The 21,893-nt window shown below is 62.2% G+C and overlaps 1 protein-coding gene across 1 annotated transcript in view; it reads right to left on the minus strand.

Moving 5' to 3' along the window:
• Positions 1 to 21,796, minus strand: part of CCDC57 (coiled-coil domain containing 57) — a 41,849-nt gene extending 20,053 nt beyond the window's left edge. The window contains exons 1-15 of the mRNA XM_054709728.1: positions 21,729 to 21,796; positions 16,874 to 17,288; positions 16,306 to 16,414; positions 14,688 to 14,789; positions 13,566 to 13,723; positions 13,418 to 13,492; positions 11,892 to 12,092; positions 10,110 to 10,268; positions 8,845 to 9,007; positions 8,315 to 8,449; positions 7,109 to 7,313; positions 6,485 to 6,637; positions 5,792 to 5,901; positions 5,033 to 5,197; positions 1,149 to 1,335 (exon numbers count right to left, since the gene is read on the minus strand). Coding sequence (XP_054565703.1) covers positions 1,149 to 1,335; positions 5,033 to 5,197; positions 5,792 to 5,901; positions 6,485 to 6,637; positions 7,109 to 7,313; positions 8,315 to 8,449; positions 8,845 to 9,007; positions 10,110 to 10,268; positions 11,892 to 12,092; positions 13,418 to 13,492; positions 13,566 to 13,723; positions 14,688 to 14,789; positions 16,306 to 16,414; positions 16,874 to 17,280 — 2,329 coding nt within the window. The 5' untranslated portion in view covers positions 17,281 to 17,288; positions 21,729 to 21,796. The remainder of the gene's footprint in view (positions 1 to 1,148; positions 1,336 to 5,032; positions 5,198 to 5,791; positions 5,902 to 6,484; positions 6,638 to 7,108; positions 7,314 to 8,314; positions 8,450 to 8,844; positions 9,008 to 10,109; positions 10,269 to 11,891; positions 12,093 to 13,417; positions 13,493 to 13,565; positions 13,724 to 14,687; positions 14,790 to 16,305; positions 16,415 to 16,873; positions 17,289 to 21,728) is intronic.
• Between the last annotated feature and the right edge of the window lie 97 nt (positions 21,797 to 21,893).

Genomic DNA, 21,893 nt, shown 5'->3' on the forward strand with positions numbered 1-21,893 from the left:
CACCTATAGATACCAGGTTCCAGCTCTTGACATTAGTTGTCTGTGAGGAATCTGTGGTTTACCCCATCTGCTGCTCTGCACACTTGGAATTAGAGTCGAGAAACAGTGCAGAAAGGACACTCGGCCCACCCTGTGCCCAGAAGCTGGACTGAGCCTCCTGATGACAGAGAGAGGGACGCGCCCCAGGGCTGCGTGAGCAAACCTGAGGTTCCTCACTAATGGGGCACCCAGCCCGTTTCTTTATCTTGCCCATTCCCCACAAATTGTTGGTTTCTTTGTCTTGGTTAATCTGTCTTGCTGTCAATTTAATTCTTAAACCATTCAGAAGTTAAAAGGGTAGGGGGAAATTTCCCTCCCCAACAGGGAGGTGGGTGATGGGTGGATGGATGGATGACTGGATGAGTGGATGGATGGATGGATGGATGGATGGATAGGTGGATAGGTGGATGGGTGGATGGGTAGATGGGTGAATGGATGGTGGATGGATGATGGATGGTGGATGGATGATGGAGGGTGGATGGATGATGGATGGTGGATGGATGATGGAGGGTGGATGGGTGATGGATGGGTGGATGGATGATGGATGGTGGATGGGTGGGTGGACGGGCATATAGATGGATGGGTGGATGGATGAATGAGGGGATGGATAGATGGATGAGGGGATGGATGGATGGATGAGGGGATGGATAGATGGATGAGGGGATGGGTAGATGGATGAGGGGATGGGTAGGTGGATGGATGGATGAGGGGATGGATAGATGGATGAGGGGATGGACAGATGGATGAGGGGATGGATAGATGGATGAGGGGATGGATGGATGGATGGATGGATGAGGGGATGGATGGATGGATGAGGGGATGGATAGATGGATGAGGGGATGGGTAGGTGGATGGATGGATGGATAAATGGATGAATGGATGGGTGAGTGGATGATGGATGGATGGGAGGGTGAACGGGTGCCTCTGCTGCTCACCAGGCTACACAAAGCGCAGCAGCTCCAAGGGCCAGCGGTGTCTTCTCACACACGGCCCGTGAGCAAGTTCCTGACCTCCCTTGGGATACGGACACGGGCTCTGCTCTCCCTCCCTGCCCCGCACCTGGCCTCCCAGGCCCAGAGCATGTCTGTGCCCATGCCACCCTGGCTCACCTGCGGGCTGGCCCAGCTGGGCACGGAGCCTGTTCCCTAGCTCCAGCAGCTGCTCCTTCTCCCGCCGCAGGCGGAGGACCACCCGGGCCGCCTCCTTCAGTTTCCTCTGGAGCCGCTGCACAGACAGGGCCTGTGGGGGCTGCGATCCTGGGCCCTCGGTCCCTGCGGGTACCCTGGCTGCTGGGCCCTGTGAATGAGACCCACATAGCAGACAGCCCACAAGGTAAGCCCCCCAGTGGGGGCGGGGGGTGTGATGGCTGCGTCACCTGTCTCAACCTGACATCCCTGGGGACAGACGCATTCCAAAGAGAGGCCCTGGGGCACCTGTTCAGTGTGTCAGAGAGATGCCCTCCTGGTGAGGACAAAGAGGAGACAGCCGGCACTCACCCCCGCCTCCCAGGGTGCCCCAGGACCCTGAGGGCTGCGCCTGTGACGGGCCCCATGTGGGCGCCATGGCCACAGCCTGGGTGCCTGCTGCCCACCTGGCCCAGAAGGGCTGGAGGGCCCAGTGGTGGCTGCACGGCCCAGTGGTGGCTGCACAGCCCACCTCCTTCGCCGGCGCCCACCCTGCGCTTTGCCCTCAGCTGGACCAGTGGCCGCCCCTCTCCTGCCCCACCCAGCCCTCCCGGCTGCCCTGGCTCCAGGCTCAGACACGGCTCCACCTGCCCTCAGGCTCCTCTCAACAACAGTGCAGAGAGAAAGCAGAGGCCATGGGGGGCAACACTCCAGGTCTGAGCCCCAAGTCCTAGCCCCACTGATGCCCATCTCCCCACCTGACCCACCACAGGTTCCTGCACAGACAGGTGCTCCCAGGGGGGCCTGCAAAGCAAGAGCGGGGGGGCTGCCTCTGTTTTGGGGGGCGGGAGGGACCGAGAGGCCGGTGGTGCCCAAGGCCCGAGGGAAACAGGTGGCCTACTTGGCTGGCTGCTTCTGACACCTATGAAAAGCCGCAGTGTGCCTGTCCCGGCCACACGATCTGGCGTGGACACAAGGAACTGCTCCGCGTCCCGGGCAGAGGCCAGCACGCCCTGTCCTGGCTCCTTTTCCTGATGTGCCTTCCAGGCCTGGCAGGCACCGTGCCCTCGGTGCCCGGGAGCCGCAGTGACTGCCCACGGTGCCTGGCCTGTGCCCCAGACTACAGAGGCAGAGGCCCATGGCCCCAAGCCCCAGACCCTGGCCCGTCTCCCCAGTGTGCCTGCTCTGGTCTCTCAGGGACTCAGGACCCGCATGGGGTCCTGGAAGCTGGAGCGCAGCTTCACGCACAGGGGCCCCCAAAGGGCTGACCCAGCCCGATGGAGTGTCACAGCCTCCCAGCAGGGACTGGGCGGCCGGTCGGCGGTGGGAGCTTGACAGTAGCGTGACTCTTGTGTTACTTTAAGTGAGGAGAGAGCAGCCCTGTAACCGATTCCTAGACCTCAGAGCATTAGAGCCGTAAGAGAAGACACCCCCCAGGCGCCCTCAGCGCGAGCGAGGTGGCTGCCCGGCCTGCGGTCTGGACGCCAGCACTCTAGTCCCTGGGGCTGCGCAGTGAGGCGGTCGGGCAGCAGGGACCCCACAGCTTGGGTCGGCTTCTGGTAAGATACTTTATGTAGATAACTCTAAGGTTTCTCCCCACAATAGTGATCCGAGGCTAACAATGACCAGACCCCTCAGGAACTTGTGAACACATGGCCCCATGCTGCCAGCCTCAGGCCCCGAAGGCTGAGCTGTTCCCACGATGCTCCAGTCCTAAGGGGAGCAGTGACAGCTCCCCGGAGGAGAACGCTGGAGGCCGAAATTGGGGCTGAGTGAGGCCCACCCGATTCAGAGGACCTGGACCCACTGCAGATTCCACCTCCTGCAGGTCCCAGCCTGCAGCAGAGTCAGCGCTGGTTGGACAGCAGACACTGCCCCCCAGTGGACCCGTGCGTCCCTCCGGGTGCTGCCTGGTTTCGGGGTTTTCAGGACAGGGTGGAGCCAACAGCAGGCAGAGGGTGAGGGTGGGAGATGCTGTCTGTCAGCCAGGCCATCGTCTCTCTGACCCTCACAATCAGCCCACCAGCCGCTCCTGCTGTGGGCGGGGCCCCCAGAGACTTGGGAGAGGTGACCTGGGCTCCCTGGGAGTCAGGTCGGCTGGGGCCGGAGGGCCTGGCTTAGAGAAGCTGCAGGCAGCAGCGTGAGGCGGTGCCACGTGTGCTTCGTCTCCTGCCCCTGATGCAGGGGGAGCTGGGGACACTCCGCCCTTTATGCCCAGCTGCCGTTTTACTTCCTGAAAACGAGGACGTTCTCTTCACCAGTCATCAAAACCAGTTCCACGGGGAGCGGCCTCGGAGCGAATGCACTGTCCACACGCTCCGTTCCTCCTGCCCTGCACCCGGCCCCTCTGGAAGGTGCAGCCGCCTGTCTGTGCTCCCGGCCGGTCCCGGGCACGGTGTCCTTGGTGCGGCCAGTCCAGAGCCCCCAACATGGTCTGTCCCAGCAACGGCGACGGGGCCCTCGGTGAGTGGTGTCCGCAGGTGAGGCTGCTCCGACAGGGGCGCTTCCCTTTGTCACGAGGGCTGTGAGGTCAGACACTACCGGCCAGCAGCCACCTTCCCGCACGTGCCCTGTGCGCGGGCAGCCAGCGGACTCCTCTTCCTCCTCCTCTGCCCGTCCCTCTTCTCCATCTCTGTGCCCCTGAGGGGCTGACGGCGCCCCGGCACCGCCTGCGGGTTGGTAGCGGGCCCTGCAGGGTTCCTGCGCGGTCACGTCCCACGCTGGAATGCGCCACCCACCCTGGCTCCTCGCAGCAGAGCGGGCGCAGGTCTGCAGGGCTCCTGGGGTCGGGCTCCATGTGCCCTGCTCTCCTCTCCCCCAGCCGCCCCGGGCATCCTCGCCCTCGGCCTTCTCCTCCCCATCTGCGCTGCCTCCCAGCCGCAGACACACAGCTGGGCAGCTGTGGTGGGAGCCTGGGTGGCCTGGTCTGGGCAGAGGGACTGGCCACTTAGGTTTTTTGTGCCTCTAATTTCTCATCCAGGAAGTGACCTCCCCAAGGTCACAAGATGCTCAGACTGAAAGGAGGAGACGTGGGCCGCGTGCGGACGAGGCCCACACCCTTGCCTGTAAGTTCTGCTTGTCTGCACCGTGTCTCCCCTTCGCCCCGAGGAGTGGAATCGGTGACGGGGGAACTGTAGGGCGAGCTGTGGGCGTGGGCGGCAGGGGACTAGCCTTAGGGCAGCGGGGCGCATCGCACCTGAGGGTACAGAGGTCAGGGCTCACCCCCCTCCACGTCTCCCGCAGGCACCCCTCATGGGGTTGCTCTAGGGCCGTGGTCAGCAAACTGCGGCTCGCGAGCCACATGCGGCTCTTTGGCCCCTTGAGTGTGGCTCTTCCACAAAATACCACGGCCTGGGTGAGTCTATTTTGAAGAAGTGGCGTTACAAGTTTAAGTTTAAAAAATTTGGCTCTCAGAAGACATTTCAATCGTTGTCCTGTTGATGTTTGGCTCTGTTGACTAATGAGTTTGCCGACCACTGGGCTAGGGGGAGAACTCCAGGGATAGGTCTCCTCTCCGCCTCCCCCCGCCAGTCCTCTCAGTCCCCACACCGTCCCCGCCGCCCCGCCCCCCGCAGTTCCTGGCACCATGTAGTTTGGAGGGACTTCCATTCTGGAAGATGCTGGGAAAAGACAACGGGCATGCCTTCCATGCCTACAGTCTTCCTGCCCGAGCGCCTAGCGCCCGCTCCCAGGCATGGTTCACTCTGCTGATGACGGGTCACGGCAGGGTTAGGACCTTAGGGAAGGGCTGGCCTGGTGACACCCTGGGGGTCAGCACCCCTGCGGAGCGCTCTGTGGCTCGGAACCCTGGCTGGGACCCACAGAGCAGGACAGGCAGCCACAGGTGCAGATTGTGGGCGGGCGCTCACCTGTCTCCCGAGGGCGGCGCAGTCTGGAGCAGTGGGCGCTGCGGCGAGATGCTTCTCCAGCTCAGACACCTGCTTCTGCAGCTCCCGCACCTCCAGGTGCACCTGGTCCACCTCGTGAGGAAGCTCCTGCCAGACCGAGTCCCCCTGCAGGGGCTCCCGCAGCACCTGGGCGTTGGGAGGCAGTCAGGGAGGCCGCTGGGAGCCACAGGCCCAGGGAGCGAGGGGGCGGGGCTGGGAGCGGACACGAGGGGCGGGACAGGCGGAGGGGCGGGGCCGGGAGCAGCAGGTAGAGGGTAAAGAACCGGCACCAAGCGAGGCCCATTCTAGCCTCAGGAGGGTCAAGTGCAGTGACCCTGTCATGGATTCCTATGCTCCTCGAATGGGTCACATATACGCTAACCAAGGGGAGCCCTGGATACACAGACACCGTTAATTAAAAAAATAAACAAAAACCACGCCGAGGTGGACACGTCCCAGGCTGAGCAAGTCATCTGTGGTTCCAGGACAAAGTGAGAGCCCGACTGGGACCTTGCACCGGGTGTAGCGTGCACGTGTGTGCGCGTGCATGTGCGTGTGTGCGTGCGCGCCTGAGACTCCACGTGGGTGGGCCTGGGAGGCATCGCAGATGTGACCCCCCTCGCCCACATGTGCTTACAGAGCTGTGGTCCCACGAACAGGAAGTGAAATGTATTTTCAATCCGATTCCGGGGCCCCTACGCTGCCCACCCAGGAGCACCCCATCAGCAGGTCAGGTGGTACCTTTTCTCGGAGCCGGGCTACCAGGAAGCTCAGCAGACGTGCCCTGTCTCCCAGCCGCCTGAGCGCCAGCCCCAGCCCCAGGGAAGCACCATCAGCCGCCACGGCTCCTCCTGCAGAGAGAGGCTCCGTCAGAAAAGTCGTCCAGGGCGGGGCGCAGCTCTGTCTCCACAGAGGACGCCCACTGCCTCTCCTGTCCCCTCAACGGGATGAGGAGTGACTGGAGGGCCCGCGGGGAGAGACAGGGAAGAGTGAGGGCAACCTGCTGTGAGGGCTGTGGAAGGGCACGGACTCGGACTCCGCGGGCGAGGGGACAGCGGCTGGGAATGGGGGTGTGGGGACAGCGGCTGGGAATGGGGGGGTGGGGACAGTGGCTGGGAATGGGGGGGTGGGGACAGCGGCTGGGAATGGGGGTGGGGACAGCGGCTGGGAATGGGGGGGTGGGGACAGCGGCTGGGAATGGGGTGGTGGGGACAGCAGCTGGGAATGGGGTGGTGGGGACAGCAGCTGGGAATGGGGTGGTGGGGACAGCAGCTAGGAATGGGGTGGTGGGGACAGCAGCTGGGAATGGGGGTGTGGGGACAGCAGCTGACCCGGAGGTGGGAATAGGGGCCTGAGCTTGGCGGCTGTACTGGGGTGACTTAGGGTTCCCGTCTGTTTAGAAGAAAGACGGCGCTGCTGGGACTGGACTCTCACCCGGGGCGTCTGCTGCGGTGCCGACGCCGGGCCGGATGTCAGCGGGAGACGAGGGTGTCTTCGAAGGCTCCCGTGCGTCTCCCAGCTGCTCTTCCAGGGCTTTAAACTTGCCCTTCAGGTTTCGTACTTCTGCTTCAAGAGCCAGAACGTAACCTGACAAAACACCTGCCTGTAAACACGCGCACGGGGATGGACACTCCCTGCGCTGCCCGGCATCCCAGGGCGGGGCTCCCCCAGCTGGAGCGGCTGCCCCCTGCCCCGCCCTGTCTGCCCCTCAGTGTCGGCACCCATGTGCCTCCCTCCTCTCGTCCCCAGAGCGCAGTGTCCAGGGAGCAGCTGGCCAGGCTCTCAGGGAGGGCTCAGCAGCCGGGAGCCAATACCATCCAGTCAGCACCCACAGCCCCAGGGCCCCCCCTGAACCAGGCAGGGTGCTGAACTGGCCACCCCAGCTGGGCACTGTCCCTGCTCCAGAGGTATTGCGCACCCCTCACTTTTCTCTTCCTCTTCACCAAGAAGTTTCTATCCTACGCGTAAAACTGACGTAAGACCCTCCCCGGGAGGCCGTCTACCAAGGGACATGCACCTCTCAGAGCCCAGGGGACGCGCCTGATCTCCCTCGCTCACCGGGCGCAGCGTCTGCGGGGGTGCCTGAAGCTGCCGTGTCTCCTGCTGGCTGGGCAGCAGGGAGCACCTGCTCGCTCAGAGCCTCCATCTCGGCCCTCATCTGCGCAACCGCATGGCGCAGGCTCGCGTTCTGCTCCTGCAGCCGCTGGATCTCACCAGACGGGAAACGTGCACTCGCCTCTTCCTCCTGGTGCCGAGGGAGCCCCTGCACGCCCAGGAAGAGGAGATGTTATGGGTGCAGGCACAAGGCCTGGGCCCGCCCGCACCCCGCTCCCTGCGCCCTGATCTGTCCTCCGTCGAACCCTGCAGCGACCTTCCTTCCTAAGCTAAAGGCGTGTGAAGCTCTCTTCCCTCTCAGTTTCACAAGCAAGACTGTTTTTGGGGGGCTCGTCCTTTTCAGTCAAAAAGCCACGAGTCACCGGCCAGGTGCCTGTGACGGTAAAGACGCCGCAGCGAGAACGTGGAGAAAGGGACCCTGTGCACTGGGACAGGTGACGCCTGCGGGTCCTCAAACAGCTACACCAGCTGTTCTCTGCCCCGCAGTGCGCTCCCAGGGCGGGCCCAGGAGAACGGAGGGTGAGCCCACACAGAAACGTGCCGTGTTCAAGGGCAGCATCCGTAACAGCCAGAACGTGGGCGCCCTCAAATGCCCCCCATTGGATGCCTGAGCCGGCAGCACAGGGCCCAGGGGATGCGGCTCAGCATGGACAGGGACGAACCAGAAAGATCGTGCGAGGGACAGTCCAGGGCTTCAAGCACCATCACTACACCCCTGCTCAGGGGCCCGAGGAGAAACAAGAGCAGGGAAGAGCCACTTACGGCCCGGCCAGCGCGGCTCAGGGTCGATCCGGTCAGGGCACAGGCCCAGGCTGCGCTCCCTCCCCAGTGGGGGGCGTGCAGGAGGCAGCCGGCCAGCGAGTCTCTCATCACTGATGTTTCTCTCCCGCTCCCTCTCCCTTCCTCTCTGAAATCAATAAAAATATATTAAAGGGAAACAAAGAACCACAGGGCCTCTGCAGAGATGAAAAATACGTCATCGGAAACAAAAACTGACCGGGTAGGACAGGACTCGGCAGACCAGAGAAAAGACGGAGCGCGTCAAGAACGAACGCTCCGCCTCAGCACAAGCAGACAAAGGAGGCCCAGGTCAGTGCCCGGCAGCAGCAGGTTAGACACTTGGGGGCAGGGGCGGACGGGGGCGCTCACCGGCACCTCCTGCTCAGGGCCGAGCCCGTGGTCCCTCAGGGCCTGCAGGGCCTGGTCTCTCTCCAGGGTCAGGGCCCTCAGCACCACCTCCTGGTCTCGCAGCCTCTGCTCCGCCTCCTGGAGCTTGGCAGCAACCTGGGGAAAGGTGGACTCGTCACCTCGGGGGATCAGGAGAGCGGTGCCAGCTCCGTCCATGCCAGCGCCTAAGAGGCAGCCAGAGCGGCCCAAGGAGAAGCGCCACGGAGACACGTGGTGACCGGGCGTCCCTCAGCACTGGGCAACGGCGGGACCTGGACGTCGCCGTCCCTCCCGGCCCACCACCCGGCGGCCCGACCTGCTGCTGTGGACGTGGGAGAAACAGCGAATGACACACGGGGCAAGGCTGGTGGGCAGGGCAGGGACACACTGGTCACAGCTTCCGCTGTCCGGTCACACTGCTCCGTGAGGACGTGTTTCCAGACAAAAGGGCAGCTGGTGAGGGCCCAAACCGCCTCGGAGACACCGCACGGCCGGCGGGAGCCGGAGCGCACCTGTGCCCTGGCCGAGGCCAGCCCCTGCACCAGCCCCTCGGACTGGTGGTAGTGGTCCCGCTCGAGGCCCTCGCAGCGCCGCTGCCAGTCCAGGCCCAGCTGCACCTTGTCCCGCTCCAGGCTCTGCTCCCTCTCCACCGCCAGAGACAGCTCCCGCTGGTACCTACGGAGTCAGAACCGCGGAAGTGAGCATCGTCCCGGCCCCCCGGGGCCATAAATAAACAGATTTCACACCTGTCAGCAGCCGGCAGAAACCTGCGAGGACAGAGGCCAGACCTCCGTGGATCCCCTGGGCCTGGGCAGTGTTCACACAGCCCAGGTGGGTCCCCATCAGACAGTCACACCCTAAAGCCACAAACAAATACGCACGGAATATGTTCTCTGTCCAGAAGAGAATTAAGTCAGAAATTGGTAATAACGCCCTAACCGGTTTGGCTCAGTGGATAGAGCGTCGGCCTGCGGACTGAAGGGCCCCAGGTTTGATTTCGGTCAAGGGCATGTACCTTGGTTGCAAGGCACATCCCCAGTAGGGAGTGTGCAGGAGGCAGCTGATCGATGTTTCTCTCTCATCGATGTTTCTGACTCTCTATCCCTCTCCCTTCCTCTCAGTAAAAACTCAATAAAATATATTTTAAAAAAGAAAAAGAAATCAGTAGTAACAAAATGGTACCTGGAAATCCCAAAATAAAAGGGAATTAAGCAACACATTTCTAAGTAACCCATGGACCTGGGGGAGGGTCTAATACAGGTTGACAGAAGATCTGATTTTGGGTGGTGAGCACACAGTGCGACATACAGATCTTATAACATGGAACCTACACGGGAAACCTGTAAGTTCATGTTGACCAATGTCACAACCAATTTAACTAAAAAAAGTGACCCACGGACCAAAGAAACACCAAAGGGAAATCAGGAAATAAATTTACGGAATCCTATGAGAACCTGTGGGTACAGCGAAGCAGTGCTTGAAAGCACACTCCCAGCATTAAACCTTGCATTTCTTTGCAAAGGGGACGGTGCAGTGACAGCCCAGACTCCACCAGTGGAGCCACCAGAAGAGCGTCAGGTTCAAGCCGAAGGGACAGGCCGTACCCCGGGGGAGCGCAGGTATCGGGGAGACTGAAGACAAAAGACGGAGGAAATCTCTCCATCTGTTTCCTGTTTCTTGTCTTTCTTCCCCAACAGGATGTGAACAGGGACTCAGTGCCATGACGAGGGGGCACCATGATGAGGGGGCGCCATGACGCGGTCCGAGGGGACATCACCTGCCCACGTCCTGCTGGCACCGGGCCAGCTGAGCCCGGAGCTGCGCCGTGTCCTCCTGCAGCGACTGGACCTGCAGGTCCTTGGAGGTTGTCTCCTTCGACAGCTGAGCGAGCTGCGCATCCCAGCCGGCTCTCAGCGCGGACGCCTCTTCCCGGAGCCTGGGCAGGAAGGCAGCTGGGAGTTGGTGAGGTTCTTGTGCGAGGTCTCACACCCAGCAGACACTCACACTCGCACACGCACTCACACTCGCACACATACTCGCACACGCACTTGCACACACTCGCACATGCACACACTCGCACATGCACTCGCACTCACGCACGCACATGCACACACACTTGCACTTGCACGCACTCGCACTTGCACACACTCGCACTCGCACTTGCACACACTCACACTCGCACACACTCACACATGCACATGCATACACTCGCACACACACTCGCACACACGTGCAGGCCTCAGGGAGATGCTGCAGATCATGCCACCTCCACACTTGCATCCATGCTAGGGAGACCTCCTCGCTGAGAGGAGCAGACGGACCCCCACCCCCTGCACCCCAGGGACCAGCTGAGCCCCTGCGAGGAGCCGGGCCTGTGCCTGGCTCTCGGGCCGTCCTTGCGCCCACGCCTGCCTCACACAGCACTCCACGTGGACATTCAGCACGCATTTTCAAACTGAATAGTAAAATGAGGGTCTAAACTGACCTTAAGTTCCCCAGTAAAATCAGCGAAAACTGGGTAAATTTCACAAGAAAGCCTTTAGAGGCGGGGAGGGGAGGAAGCGCCGCAGACCTGGGAGGCCCCATGGCACCAGCCGGGCACACACTCCGTGAGCACGACTCGCGTCAGCTTCTCCGCCCACCCCACCGTCCCACTGAGTGGATCAAGAGCAACCCACCCGGGCGCCTCAGGAAGCCACTGAGAGGCTGTGCCTCCTGGCCTAAAGGCGTCAACGCCGTGGTCCCTTTAAGCAGAAACAGCGTTTGGCAAAGACTCCCCAGGAGAAGAGAGACAGGCATTCTCCCCCAACACAGGGAGGCGCGGGTGCTGAGCACGGTGAACACTGGAAGTGCGTTATTTAATTATCTCCGTGAGCACAGCCAGGAGACCAGAGCTCAACTCCAGTGCCAATTACAAAGGTCTCCCGTGTGCACGGTTCTCCCTGGGCGCCCGGCGCTGTGCGACAGAGGTGGCTGGGAAGCCAGGAAGAAAGCCGGGCTTAGAAGAAACCAGCTCAGGGAGAAACGGGACCCACGGGTGCATCTGCCGTGGAAAACAGGCTGGTGGTTCCTCACAAGTAAATCGACTTCCCACCCAACTCAGCACACCCTCTTCTGGGCCCAGACTCGACAGAGCTGGGAGGAGAGACCCAAACAGACCCACCGCCGTGCTCACAGCAGAGCTCGCCAGCAGCCAGAGGGGGGGACACCCACGTCCATCACAGATGCTGGGTAAACAGAGGGCGCCCTCCACAGGGAAACCTGAGCCAACCCAGGACACAGCGTGACCCGCAGGTGGGCAGGCCCTCGAGAGCCAGGCTCCCACAGAGGGAGCAGGTGTGGGCCAAGCCGTGGGGACAGGCTGTTTGGGGGAACAGGTTCTGAGGGTGGAGCGTGGTGACGGCTGTACAGCGGCGTGCGGGGCTCAATGCCAGATGCTCTCCATTTACCACACAAACAGATGCGCACCTTCACACGCGTACTAACTGCACAATCTCACAACCGGAACTGTTACAGCGTGACCCCACGCCCGTTCCCTGGGCCACAGCCCCGCACTCACTTGTCCATGGCGGCGTCCTTCTCCTTCAGGGCGTCCGCCTGCCTCCACTCGGCCCTGCGCACCTGCAGCTCCAGGGCCTCGCACTGTGCCTGCAGCTCCAGCACCCGGGCCTCCAGCGCCCGCAGCTGCTCCGCGTGAGCGCCCTTCACCGACGCCAGCACCGCGTCTCTTTCCCTGGCCACACGGTCGAGCTCCTCGTGCCTGTTAGACGGAGAGCAGTATGTCCTGAGAGGAAGCCCGTGGTGTCCCTGCTCTGATAGCGGGGCTCACAGGGGCCAGTGCTTTCCTGTCGCACTCGGCGCTGTACTGCCCCCCCGTCCGTCCGTCCCCGTGTTCTGAGGACACCGCTCCAGGCATACAGACAGCTATGGGGGAGGAGCCCGCACAGCTGGCCTGGCTCACAGCACTGTGTGTGCGAGCGTCTTCCCGGGAAGCGGAGCACTGGGGTGGGCCCCTCGGAGTGCAGAAGCACAGGCTCCATTTCGTCTCAGCCTCCCAGGCCCCTCTGAGCAGGAAAGCACCGGGCCTACGTCACAGTCACGTAAGTCTTTGTGAAGCCTCGTCTCTAACTTCCACAAACTGTGAGTGACGACGCTGCCCACTGCGTGCAGACCCGTACCCGGCACTGCCTGTTCTCTGGCACACGGTCTAACATACTTGGCACGTAACTTGGAAGGAGGTCAGCACGTGAGATGCTGCCAGGCCAGCAGCTCCCACCTGGAGGGTGTGGGATGCGCAGGCAGCCCCCCCGCCCCCCGCAGCCCCTGGGAGCCCATGGGCGTGTCATTTGGTAGAAGAGGCCCCGAGGAGAGGACACGACAGCTACTTAGCAATTCCTGAACTTTATGGTCTTCCTGTTGTTTTGTAAACGTAACACCTTCATTTAGGAACAGCCTGTGACCGCAGCGAAGTCTGTTTTGGTTTCGTGCACATGCCCGCTGCCCGCAGGAGGCGCCATTCTACTGGGTAACACTGCCTGGGGAGGAGCAGGGACGGGAGCCCAGGAGAGAAAAGGCAGTGAAGCTTCCGCAGCCAAAGTGTGGGCTCCACACTTTAAATACATGTTTACTGAGTTCAGACAGGGAGAGAGAAACGTCAGTGACGAGAGAGAATCATGGAGCGGCTGCCTCCTGCACACCTCCTACTGGGGATGGAGCCCACAACCTGGGCCTGTGCCCTGACCGTGACCTCTGTGACCTCCTGGTTTCTGGGTCAAGGCTCAACCACTGAGCAACACCGGCCGGGCTGCACTTTTAATTTAATGGAAGTGGGTGTGACGTGCTATGGCATCTAGGTGCATGTTTAAGAGCATTTTAGCTCTCGATGACAGTATTGTAAGGTGCTGGAAATGATATTCATTCTCAACTATTTCAATTCATAATTTAAGAGGTTCGGGATGCAAACTTGAAAACACAGCAAGGGGAACGGGGTTTCTCCACCTCCCCTGGCCGCGCCGGGCACTCACGGGCGTCCACGCTGCAGGCCCAGGTCGCCCACGCCATCGACACGGGGCCAGAAACACTCACTTCCTCCGGAAGGTCTCCTGCTCCGTGTTCCGGGTGAGCTGCACCGACTGAAGCTTGTCCTCCAAGTCTTTGATCCTGAGAAGAACCAAGTGTGAGTGGAAAGCCACTGCCGTCGGCCAGGACCCCTGGACCCGGAAGAGACCCGCACCGGGCGTCCTTCACGGCGGCGAGGTCCCGGAGCTCCCAGGCAGCACGCTGCAGCCGCTCCTCCAGCTCCGCCTTGGCCGCCTGCGCGCCCTGCAGGGACTCGGCAGCCTGGGCCCCGGCCTCTCTCAGCGCCGCCAGCTCCTTGGTCAGAAGCTTCACCTTGAGACAGGAAGAGGCTTCAGGACTAGGCTGTGAGCTCCACCCATCGGGATCAGGAGAGAATGCCGGCAGCTCCCCCGGGGGGACCACAGCCCTCAGAAAGCACCGCACCCTATGGGGCCACGTGACCCAGCCGGCCAGTGTACCCCTTCGTTTCCTCACACGTGGTGTGAAGACTATTTAGATCTGGACTCACACATGCAGGTGGAGGTTGAGAGAACGTGGCTAAAATCCCAGCCGCACACTCCATTTTTAAGTAACCTCTCTGCCTCAGTTTCCTCGACTAACATCTGGGGACGGACCAACTGCTGCCCTGAACAGCTCCGGGTGTGAGCTCTGCTGCCCTGGGGATCTGGAACCTACTCGCACAGCAGGTGGGGCCAGGGCCTGCACCTGGGACTCCCACAGCACCCCCCTGCGGCCTCCTTACAGGAGTGTCCTCCTGCTATGGAGCACAGGGTGACCCCCACAAGTCTCCTCTCCCCTGGCACTCGGAAGTCCCCACAGTGGCCGGGTGAGGGTCACTGTGGGCAGCCCAGCCTTGTGGTCTGGATGCCTGCTGGCCCTGGGGCAGGCGGGGCCCACGGGCACTGGTATCTGTGCCAGGAACTGAGACTAGGGATAGGCTCCAGCCACGGAGAACTACCAGGGTCCTGGGGCCTCCTGATGGCGAGGGCTGCCCATGGACTGCAGGCCTGGGGGGAGGCTGGCAGCGGGGCAGCGACTTGCTGACCACTAGGGCAGGGCTTCCATCCTACTAGCCCCAGCCAGGGCCGCTGGGCCGGGCCAGGCGTTGGCCCCTTTCACCTCCCCTGCACAGCTCCCTCCCCTCAGGCTGGTCCTTGCCTCGGTGCTCAAGGCCCTGGCCATGTGGGGCTCCGTGCAAAGGAAGAGGCCCTCGTGTGGCCCGACTCTGTTCAGAGGTCGCCTCACCACTGGAGGCCCTGGCAGACGCGGCCGTTACCTTGAGCTCGTGGGTTAGGACTGTGCTGCTCATGCTGTCGGCGTGCAGCCGGAACCCGTGCTCCCGCTTCTGCACTTCAGATTCGAACTCCAGCAACAGCTCCTGGGGGTGGGGGTGGGGGAGGGTGAGCGGGAGGGACAGCCAGACCCAGGGTGCACACGGAGCCTCAGGCATCTCGGAGGGCATGGCCTGGCGGCAGGCCGTCCTGCAGCTGCAATCCCTCGCTTTCTGCCCCGCACACGCTGAGCTGCAGGGAGGCCCAGGGCGAAGTGTAAAGACTGAGGACCAGACACGAGCCCTGCCCGGACCACCACTCCGAACGGCTTTCCGTGGGTTCTGTCGGGTCTCTATAAGCCATGCTCACGCCCACCACCAGTGTCACTCCTCCTGACCTGCTGGTTTCTTACTACAACAAACAGGCAACCGGTCGGGCAACCCTACCCCACGCCTCCCGTTACGCCGGGCCCTTCCCAACTTCGCCCACGGCTCGTTCTAAAGGCAGATGCCGTAGACCATGACGGCGATAACCCTGCCCCTGCCCACCCAGCAGTGCGCATCCCAGCGCTCCCGCCACGTCCAGCGCCATTTCTCCTGGCATTTGAAGCAGCCTCATCCCACCCTCCTCTGTGCTTCTCTGTCTGTCTGTCCTGTTCCCTCCGTTTCCTTAGTGGCACCCCTTCCCAGGATGCACCCCACAGTGTGACCTTCCTCCCCTGCACAGCCTCCCGGCTCCCGCGGGCTGCAGCCACTGCATAGCTGCCCCCGGCCTGTCCCTGCAGCCCTTGCAGCCGCCTCTCTTGGGTCCCTCCTGCTGGGAAGAGCCTCCTGCCCCCAGGATGCCCCCCAATGTGACAGCTGGGGCCCACCCGTCAGGTCCTTCCTGCAGGTACGGGAGCCGCGAGCCCAGCACTTCGGCCGCTGTGTCTTTCAGGCTCACTGGCTCCCGCCTCCCGTGAGCGTCCAGCTGGGCCCCACACCTGCCCGTCATGAATGCCCGGCTGTCGCTCTCCGGGTGGATGGGGCCTCAGACACTGTGCAGGTGGGACTGAAAAGCCGACCCTTTACTGTTTGTACCCTTTGAGGAGCCAAACGAAGTACCCGGGTCACGTGAGTAACCCTTCCTGGAACCGGAATGTGAACATCGTTGCATTCACTCGTCCTGAGGTGCTACAGGACCAAGCACTGCCTTCCGCACAGAGCTCTGCAGGCTGTGGCCACCAGGGGGCAGGCGGAGCCCGGCCTGTGACGGAGGGAAGTCAGCCCAGGACCAGAACCCCGGTCGGTCGGGAATGCTGCTGCGGCCACGGCCACCCTGTCCCCACCTGCCTCTGACATGCAGCCCCTGGGGACCTCTCCTGCTCGCCCCCTGCCAGTGCCCTGCAGCCCAAGTGCCCCACCTGACCTGGCCTCACCCCAAGGCTTAGCCCCCACGGCTCCTCTGTCTACACCCACCCACCCTCCGGGGAAGCCCAGGTCCCAGCTCTGTACACTGGGACCCCCACCCTGACTGCAGCCCTTCAGCTGGGATCCCACAGAGGACAGACAGTTACCGGCGGTCGTCCTCCTGACCTGGGACACCGGGGCGGGCAGTCCACGCAGGGCCGGGTGCGCCTCCTACCTGCCTCTGCAGAGCCAGCTCGCCGTCCAGTTCCTGGAGCTTCCTCTCCAGCTGCCACTTGAGCTTCTCGTACTGTTCCCGCTGGCGGTCGACCTCAGCATTCTTGTCGCTGGGCAACGACAACAGCATCAAGAGGAGCCCCACTGAACAGCGCTCAGAGGACGACGGCCCGGGAGCCGTGAGTGTGAGTTGGTACTTTGCTTTGGCAGGACCGAGAGCAACACGTACACCCACCCCGGAGCCTGCACACCACGGGCCTGCGCTGCCTGGGCCTGTGCTTTGACCGGAACCGAAGAGTGACGTCTCGGTGCTCGGGCTGACGCCTCACACTGAGCGCGCTGGCCCGGGCCACAGGGTCCTGTTTACCAGGAGCGGGGTGGCCTGATGTCAGCGTCTGCACCACGGTGAGCAGCGATGGAGACGCTGCCCGCTCCCGGAGAGGCTGGACCCGGTGAGGTGGGGTGGGGTGGCCAGCGCTGTGCCTGTCGGGGGAAGGGGCCCAGCACCCACAGCACAGGCCCGGCAGCCACTGACAGGCCGGCGTGTGAGGGAGGCGCGGGTGTCCCACCTGTGGACCCGCTCCAGCGCCAGGCGGTGCTCCTGCAGCTTCAGCTGGTGCTCCTGTTGCAGGTCCTCCCGCCGCCGGGCCTCCCTGGCCAGCGCCTGCCGCAGCTTGGCCGCCTCGATCCTGAGCTCACTCGCCTCGGCCTGCCTGGCCTCCTGCAGCCTCTGCGCCTGGGCGAAGGCGGCGTCGTAGCGCTCCAGCTCCCGGTCCCGCTCCTCCAGCAGCTGCAGGTTGTAGACGAAGTCCTCCTGCAGGCGCCGCAGCCTCGCCTCGGCCTCCTCCAGCCGGCGCTGCGCATCCTGCAGAGCCGCCTCCTGCAGCTGGGCGCGGTGGGCCTGCAGCGCGCGCCACTCCTCCTCCTTGCGAGCCAGCAGCTCGCTCAGGGCCTGCTCCGAGGGCGGCGGCAGCATGGCGGCAGCTGCAGTGAGAGAGGTGGGGAGCGGGCTCCTGAGGGAGGCACTGTCCTTCCAAAGAGCCACCACAGAGCCCATGGGCAGCTCTGGGCCGGCTCCCTGCTGACGGTCGCACTGTGAATTCCGGAGCCCCACGCGGCGGCTCCCCCAGGGCCTAGCAGGTCAGGAGCACACCATGCCCCAACCACGAGTGTCCTAAGTGGCACACATGTGACACATATCAACACGGCACATGCATCACAAGTGACATGCATGTGACGCACCTTTCAAAAGGGGCACACACATGACACATCATGAGCAATACACGTCACCAGTGCCACACATGCCAGAAGCAACACGCATGGGACACATGTCACGGGTGACACAAACATTAGGAATGACGTCAGAAGTGATGTACATATCCAAAGTGACACTGTGTCGAAAGTGACACACATGCCCAAAGTGGCACACCTGGTGTGTATCAAGGTGACACATGTAGGGAGTGACACATGTTCAAAATAGCATGAGTGCCTGGAGTGACATGTGACACATGCCACAAACAAGGCACACATGCCAGAATGGACAAACACTGGGCATTTGTCAAAAGTGACACACGTGACAGGCGTGGCATGCATTGCCACAGGTATAAAGCAACACACATACGTGACACGCGTCCTAGGCAACATGCATGCAACTCATGTCACAGGTGACCCGCATCACATGGACTGTGGTCCTGCCCTGGTGGCAGAGCCTGGGATCCCTGGGAACCCAGTGGGCAGGCCGGGTCCCGCCAGGCGGCCACAGAGCTCAGGGAAAGCCCAGACAGGGATAAGCAGGTGGCACAGAGGCCCCGGGGTGAGTGCCAGTGATGACACCGCGAATGGCCAGGAGCCCAGGTGGCCGTGGTGCCGGTGAGGTCTGGGTCTGGCAGGCCTGTCCACGGAAGCCGGCGCGCACACAGGCCACCACCGCCTGTCACACTCGCAGGGACAGAGCGGGACTTCGGCAACACGACACTGAGGGCACGCCTGCTGCGTGGCCTTGGACAAGTGCCGAGAGCACAGCGCGGCCTGCAGGCCCACGGCTCCCCGAGGACCCCTCCCGCCCTGCCCTGCGCCGTCCGCCATCGGGCACACGGCCACCCTCCGGAGCTGCCCTTCTAGTGTAGAAATCCAATCGTGTGATCCGAGCCCCGGGCCCCTGGCCATTTTGAAGATAAAATTCAACGTGTTTGGCACAGAATACAAAGACCCCAGGATGGAGCCGGGCCCATGTAGCCACCATGGCTCCCTCTGCATTTCCAGCTGCTTCTGAAAACCAGCTTCGACGGTGTACACCAGGCCCACTGCCCTCGCCCAGTGTGCAGCGCCTCCCGCCCGTCAGCCCGCCTGCTCTGTGCACATCCCACCGGAGGCTGAGGCTCGTCGGCTCTCAGCGCCACAGACTGAGCCAGCCAGCGGCTTCCCCAGCGAGCACCGCCTTTCCAGCAGGAAGCACACATTTCCTGGGAAAACCGTGCCGTGGCTTCTAGGACACCTGCTGCCCAGCAGGGGAGGGACCAGGGCCCCCCCAGGTCCTCTCAGCACTTCCGGGTTCTCACCTGTAAAATGCTGAGCTTTCCTACCCTTTTTATGTTGTAAGTTTACCTGTCGGGTATAGAAAGCTCTCGGAAATGCCCAGGTCTGAGGAAGGTGGGGGCCCTGGTTTCCCATTTTGACTACATCTTCTGAAGATTTAAAAAAAACCCGCACGCAAGTGTTACAGCCTAGTTAGCAGGTTTTCTTTCCACAGAAGTGTGGATTGGTAATTCTGAAACCACTTCTTGTGTGGCCTGGGACTGACCTAGTAAATGAGTTAACCTCGGACAATGGAGCCGGTTTAGAGAGGGGTCACGGAGTGAGCGGGGTGGCCAGGGATTAGAACTGCAGGTATTAGTAGGAACGGAGCTTCCAGGCCTCCCAGGCACGTGGGTACAGAAACCGACACGGTGTGTGTGGTGCACACAAGCACGTTTCTGAACTCTGCCCACGGAGAAAGCCAAAAAGCAGTGACGTCAGCAGCAATGACGTGGCACAGCCAGACCTTGATTTCTAACCACCTTCTCAGCACAAGGAACCAGCACTGAGAGGAGAGATGGCTCCTCTCGTCATGGAAAACAAAGGTGAGCCGAACCACCTGTGTGCCAGGAAGGAAGTGCTCAGAGGCTGGGCACGTGCTAACGGGCACTGAAGGAGAGCGATGGGCTCTGACCTGTGGGGAGGACACTAGAATGTCTAAGCAACATCACAGGTGCGATACATGTGCAACCGTGAAGGGAGGTCTCTCTTACAGTAGAAACCCAGCTAGCAACTGTAGGAGGAGTAACGGGAAACCATCCCCATCCGGCAAAGACGAGGTAACTGTTTCAGAAAGCACCTGGTGGACGCTAACGTTAGTGGCCGGCAGCCTGGTTACAGACGAGCTCCTTCGTCCCGAGGCCTCTCCCGCAGACACGCCTTACAAAGGGGAAGGTGAGACGGCGGAGACCCCGGGGGACACCCCACGCAGGGTGCCTGTGAGTAACGGGGGAAGTGGCACCAGGTGCCTGCTGCTGAGAGACACCGACAACAGTTTCACTGTTGAGGTTTTCTTACCAAAACGCATAACTTGGCGTGATTATTAATCATGAGGACACGTCAGAGAGGCCCACACTGACATGCATTCTGCAGCCACTGACTCCTAAAAGCCACAGCGAGACTGGGAATCGCTCCAGGTTAAAGCAGAAGAGGAAAGCGAGGATGGTCGTGGGTGGGACCAGAGGAATAAGGTCAACTGCAGGGTCACCGAACGAATCCTGTGCCCTGGACTGGGGTTTGTGTGCGTGTTCATTTCTTATTCTGCCAAACCGACTGCTCATTAACAGAGAGGCTGCGGGATCGTGGCAGAGGGAACGGGTACATTCTGCGCTGTTTCGAAACGTGAGTAAATCTGTAGGTGCCGCAGGGGCGGGAGGTCAATCGTGTGCAAACCAGGCGAGGGCGAGTGTCTGCGAGGACACACCAGCAGGGCACAGCGCAGCTCAGCAGCCAGCGGGGGTTCCTGCCAGTCCCAGCCGGGCTCTGGGTGCACAGACTACACAGGACTTCAAAGTCCCAAGGTTTTTCCAGGAAATCAACAAGAGGACTCTAGAGAAGGCCCGGCCCTTCCCTTCGCCCTCCCCCACTCCCAACCCCACCCCTTCCACTTGGGGCCCTTCACCCGTACCTCACCCCAAACAGGCCACTAGCAATTTCCAACAGGAGAACAAGGGGGCGGGGGCCACATGATTGGCCGGAAGTGTGCACGTGAACAAGGGGGCGGGGCCACATAAGCAGGAGGGGTGTTCATGTGAACAAGGGTGTGGGGCCACGTGAACAGGTGGGTATGGACACATGAACAATGAGGAGGGTCACGTGAAGACCGAGGCCAAGATGGAAGGGGTGCAGCCAGGAGCCCCCTGAAGCTGAAGAGGCAGGAAGGACGCCCCTGGACACCCCCCTCAGGGAGCACAGCCCCCGACACCCTGATTTCAGATCCTGGCCCCGGAACGGGGAGCCCCTGTTCCTGCTGGGTGAGGCCAGTCTGCAGACATCGGAGCAGCAGCCCCAGGACACGGACCCTCCGTGCCCCTCCTTCTGGGGCTGTGAGCGGGTTCTGGGAGCAGCTGAGCCCTGTGCCCCGGCAGGGGGACCCCTAGACCTCTCCCTGCGGGGCTCACAGGGAGCTCCATCCCTGTGTCTGTGCCTCGGCCCTGCCTCCCGCTCCCCCGGTTGTGGCCATGCAGTGGGCGCAGCAGGCAGGCTGCTGGGTGGGAAGCGCAGGCCGCGTGGCTCAGGGACTCCCCGTCGCCTCGCTGAGCCCCCACTGCAGGATGGGGTAGGGCCCTCCCCTCCCCGAATGAGTCCAGCCTGGGCCTCCGCTTCGTGGAGCCCCTGGGGTGACAAGCCGACAGCTGAGTGTGGGGCCCCTTTTCTAGACGCCAAAACTGAGGCTCAGAGGGGGAGCCCAGGATCTCCCCCGGCCCCTCTCCCCCTCCACTCAGCTGCCACCTGGTTGCCAGGCGTCGGAGGAGGAGGAGATTTCTGAGAAGCAATCCCAAAACACACACCAGCGGGCCCCTCCTTCCTCACTCCCTCTCTCCAGGTCAAAGCCGCCCTTTGGGCAGGTGGGCGGGGCCTCTTCCTGGCCAGGCAGCCAGGAGCAAAGGAGGCAGAGGGTCTGGTAGTGGGTTCTGGGACCCCAGCCTCACCCAGCAGATCACCTGGACCTGGCTCCATCGCCCTCCCACAGCTCCCCGACCAGGTGGGCTCTTTCCTGCCTCCCTGCCTCGCACATGCAGTTCCCTCCACCTGGAATGCCCTTCCTCATCCTTCAGGTCCCAGCTCGGCTGTAAGTCCCCTGGGAACCTTCCCCGAGCCCCGTGGGGCTCCCCCTGCATCCTCACCCACCCCAGTCACAGCCGTTTTCTCGATGACGCTCTCACGGGGTGGCGAGGTCTTGGGGTGTGAGCTCTGGCTTTGTGCCCCAGCCCCTGGCACAGACAGGTGCTCAGAAGATCTGGAAGGAAGGGAAGGAGGGAGGGAGGGGAGCCTCTCATAGGACTGGAGCGGATC

Source organism: Eptesicus fuscus, chromosome 20 (genome assembly GCF_027574615.1).
Source record: "Eptesicus fuscus isolate TK198812 chromosome 20, DD_ASM_mEF_20220401, whole genome shotgun sequence".
Taxonomy (NCBI): domain Eukaryota; kingdom Metazoa; phylum Chordata; class Mammalia; order Chiroptera; family Vespertilionidae; genus Eptesicus; species Eptesicus fuscus.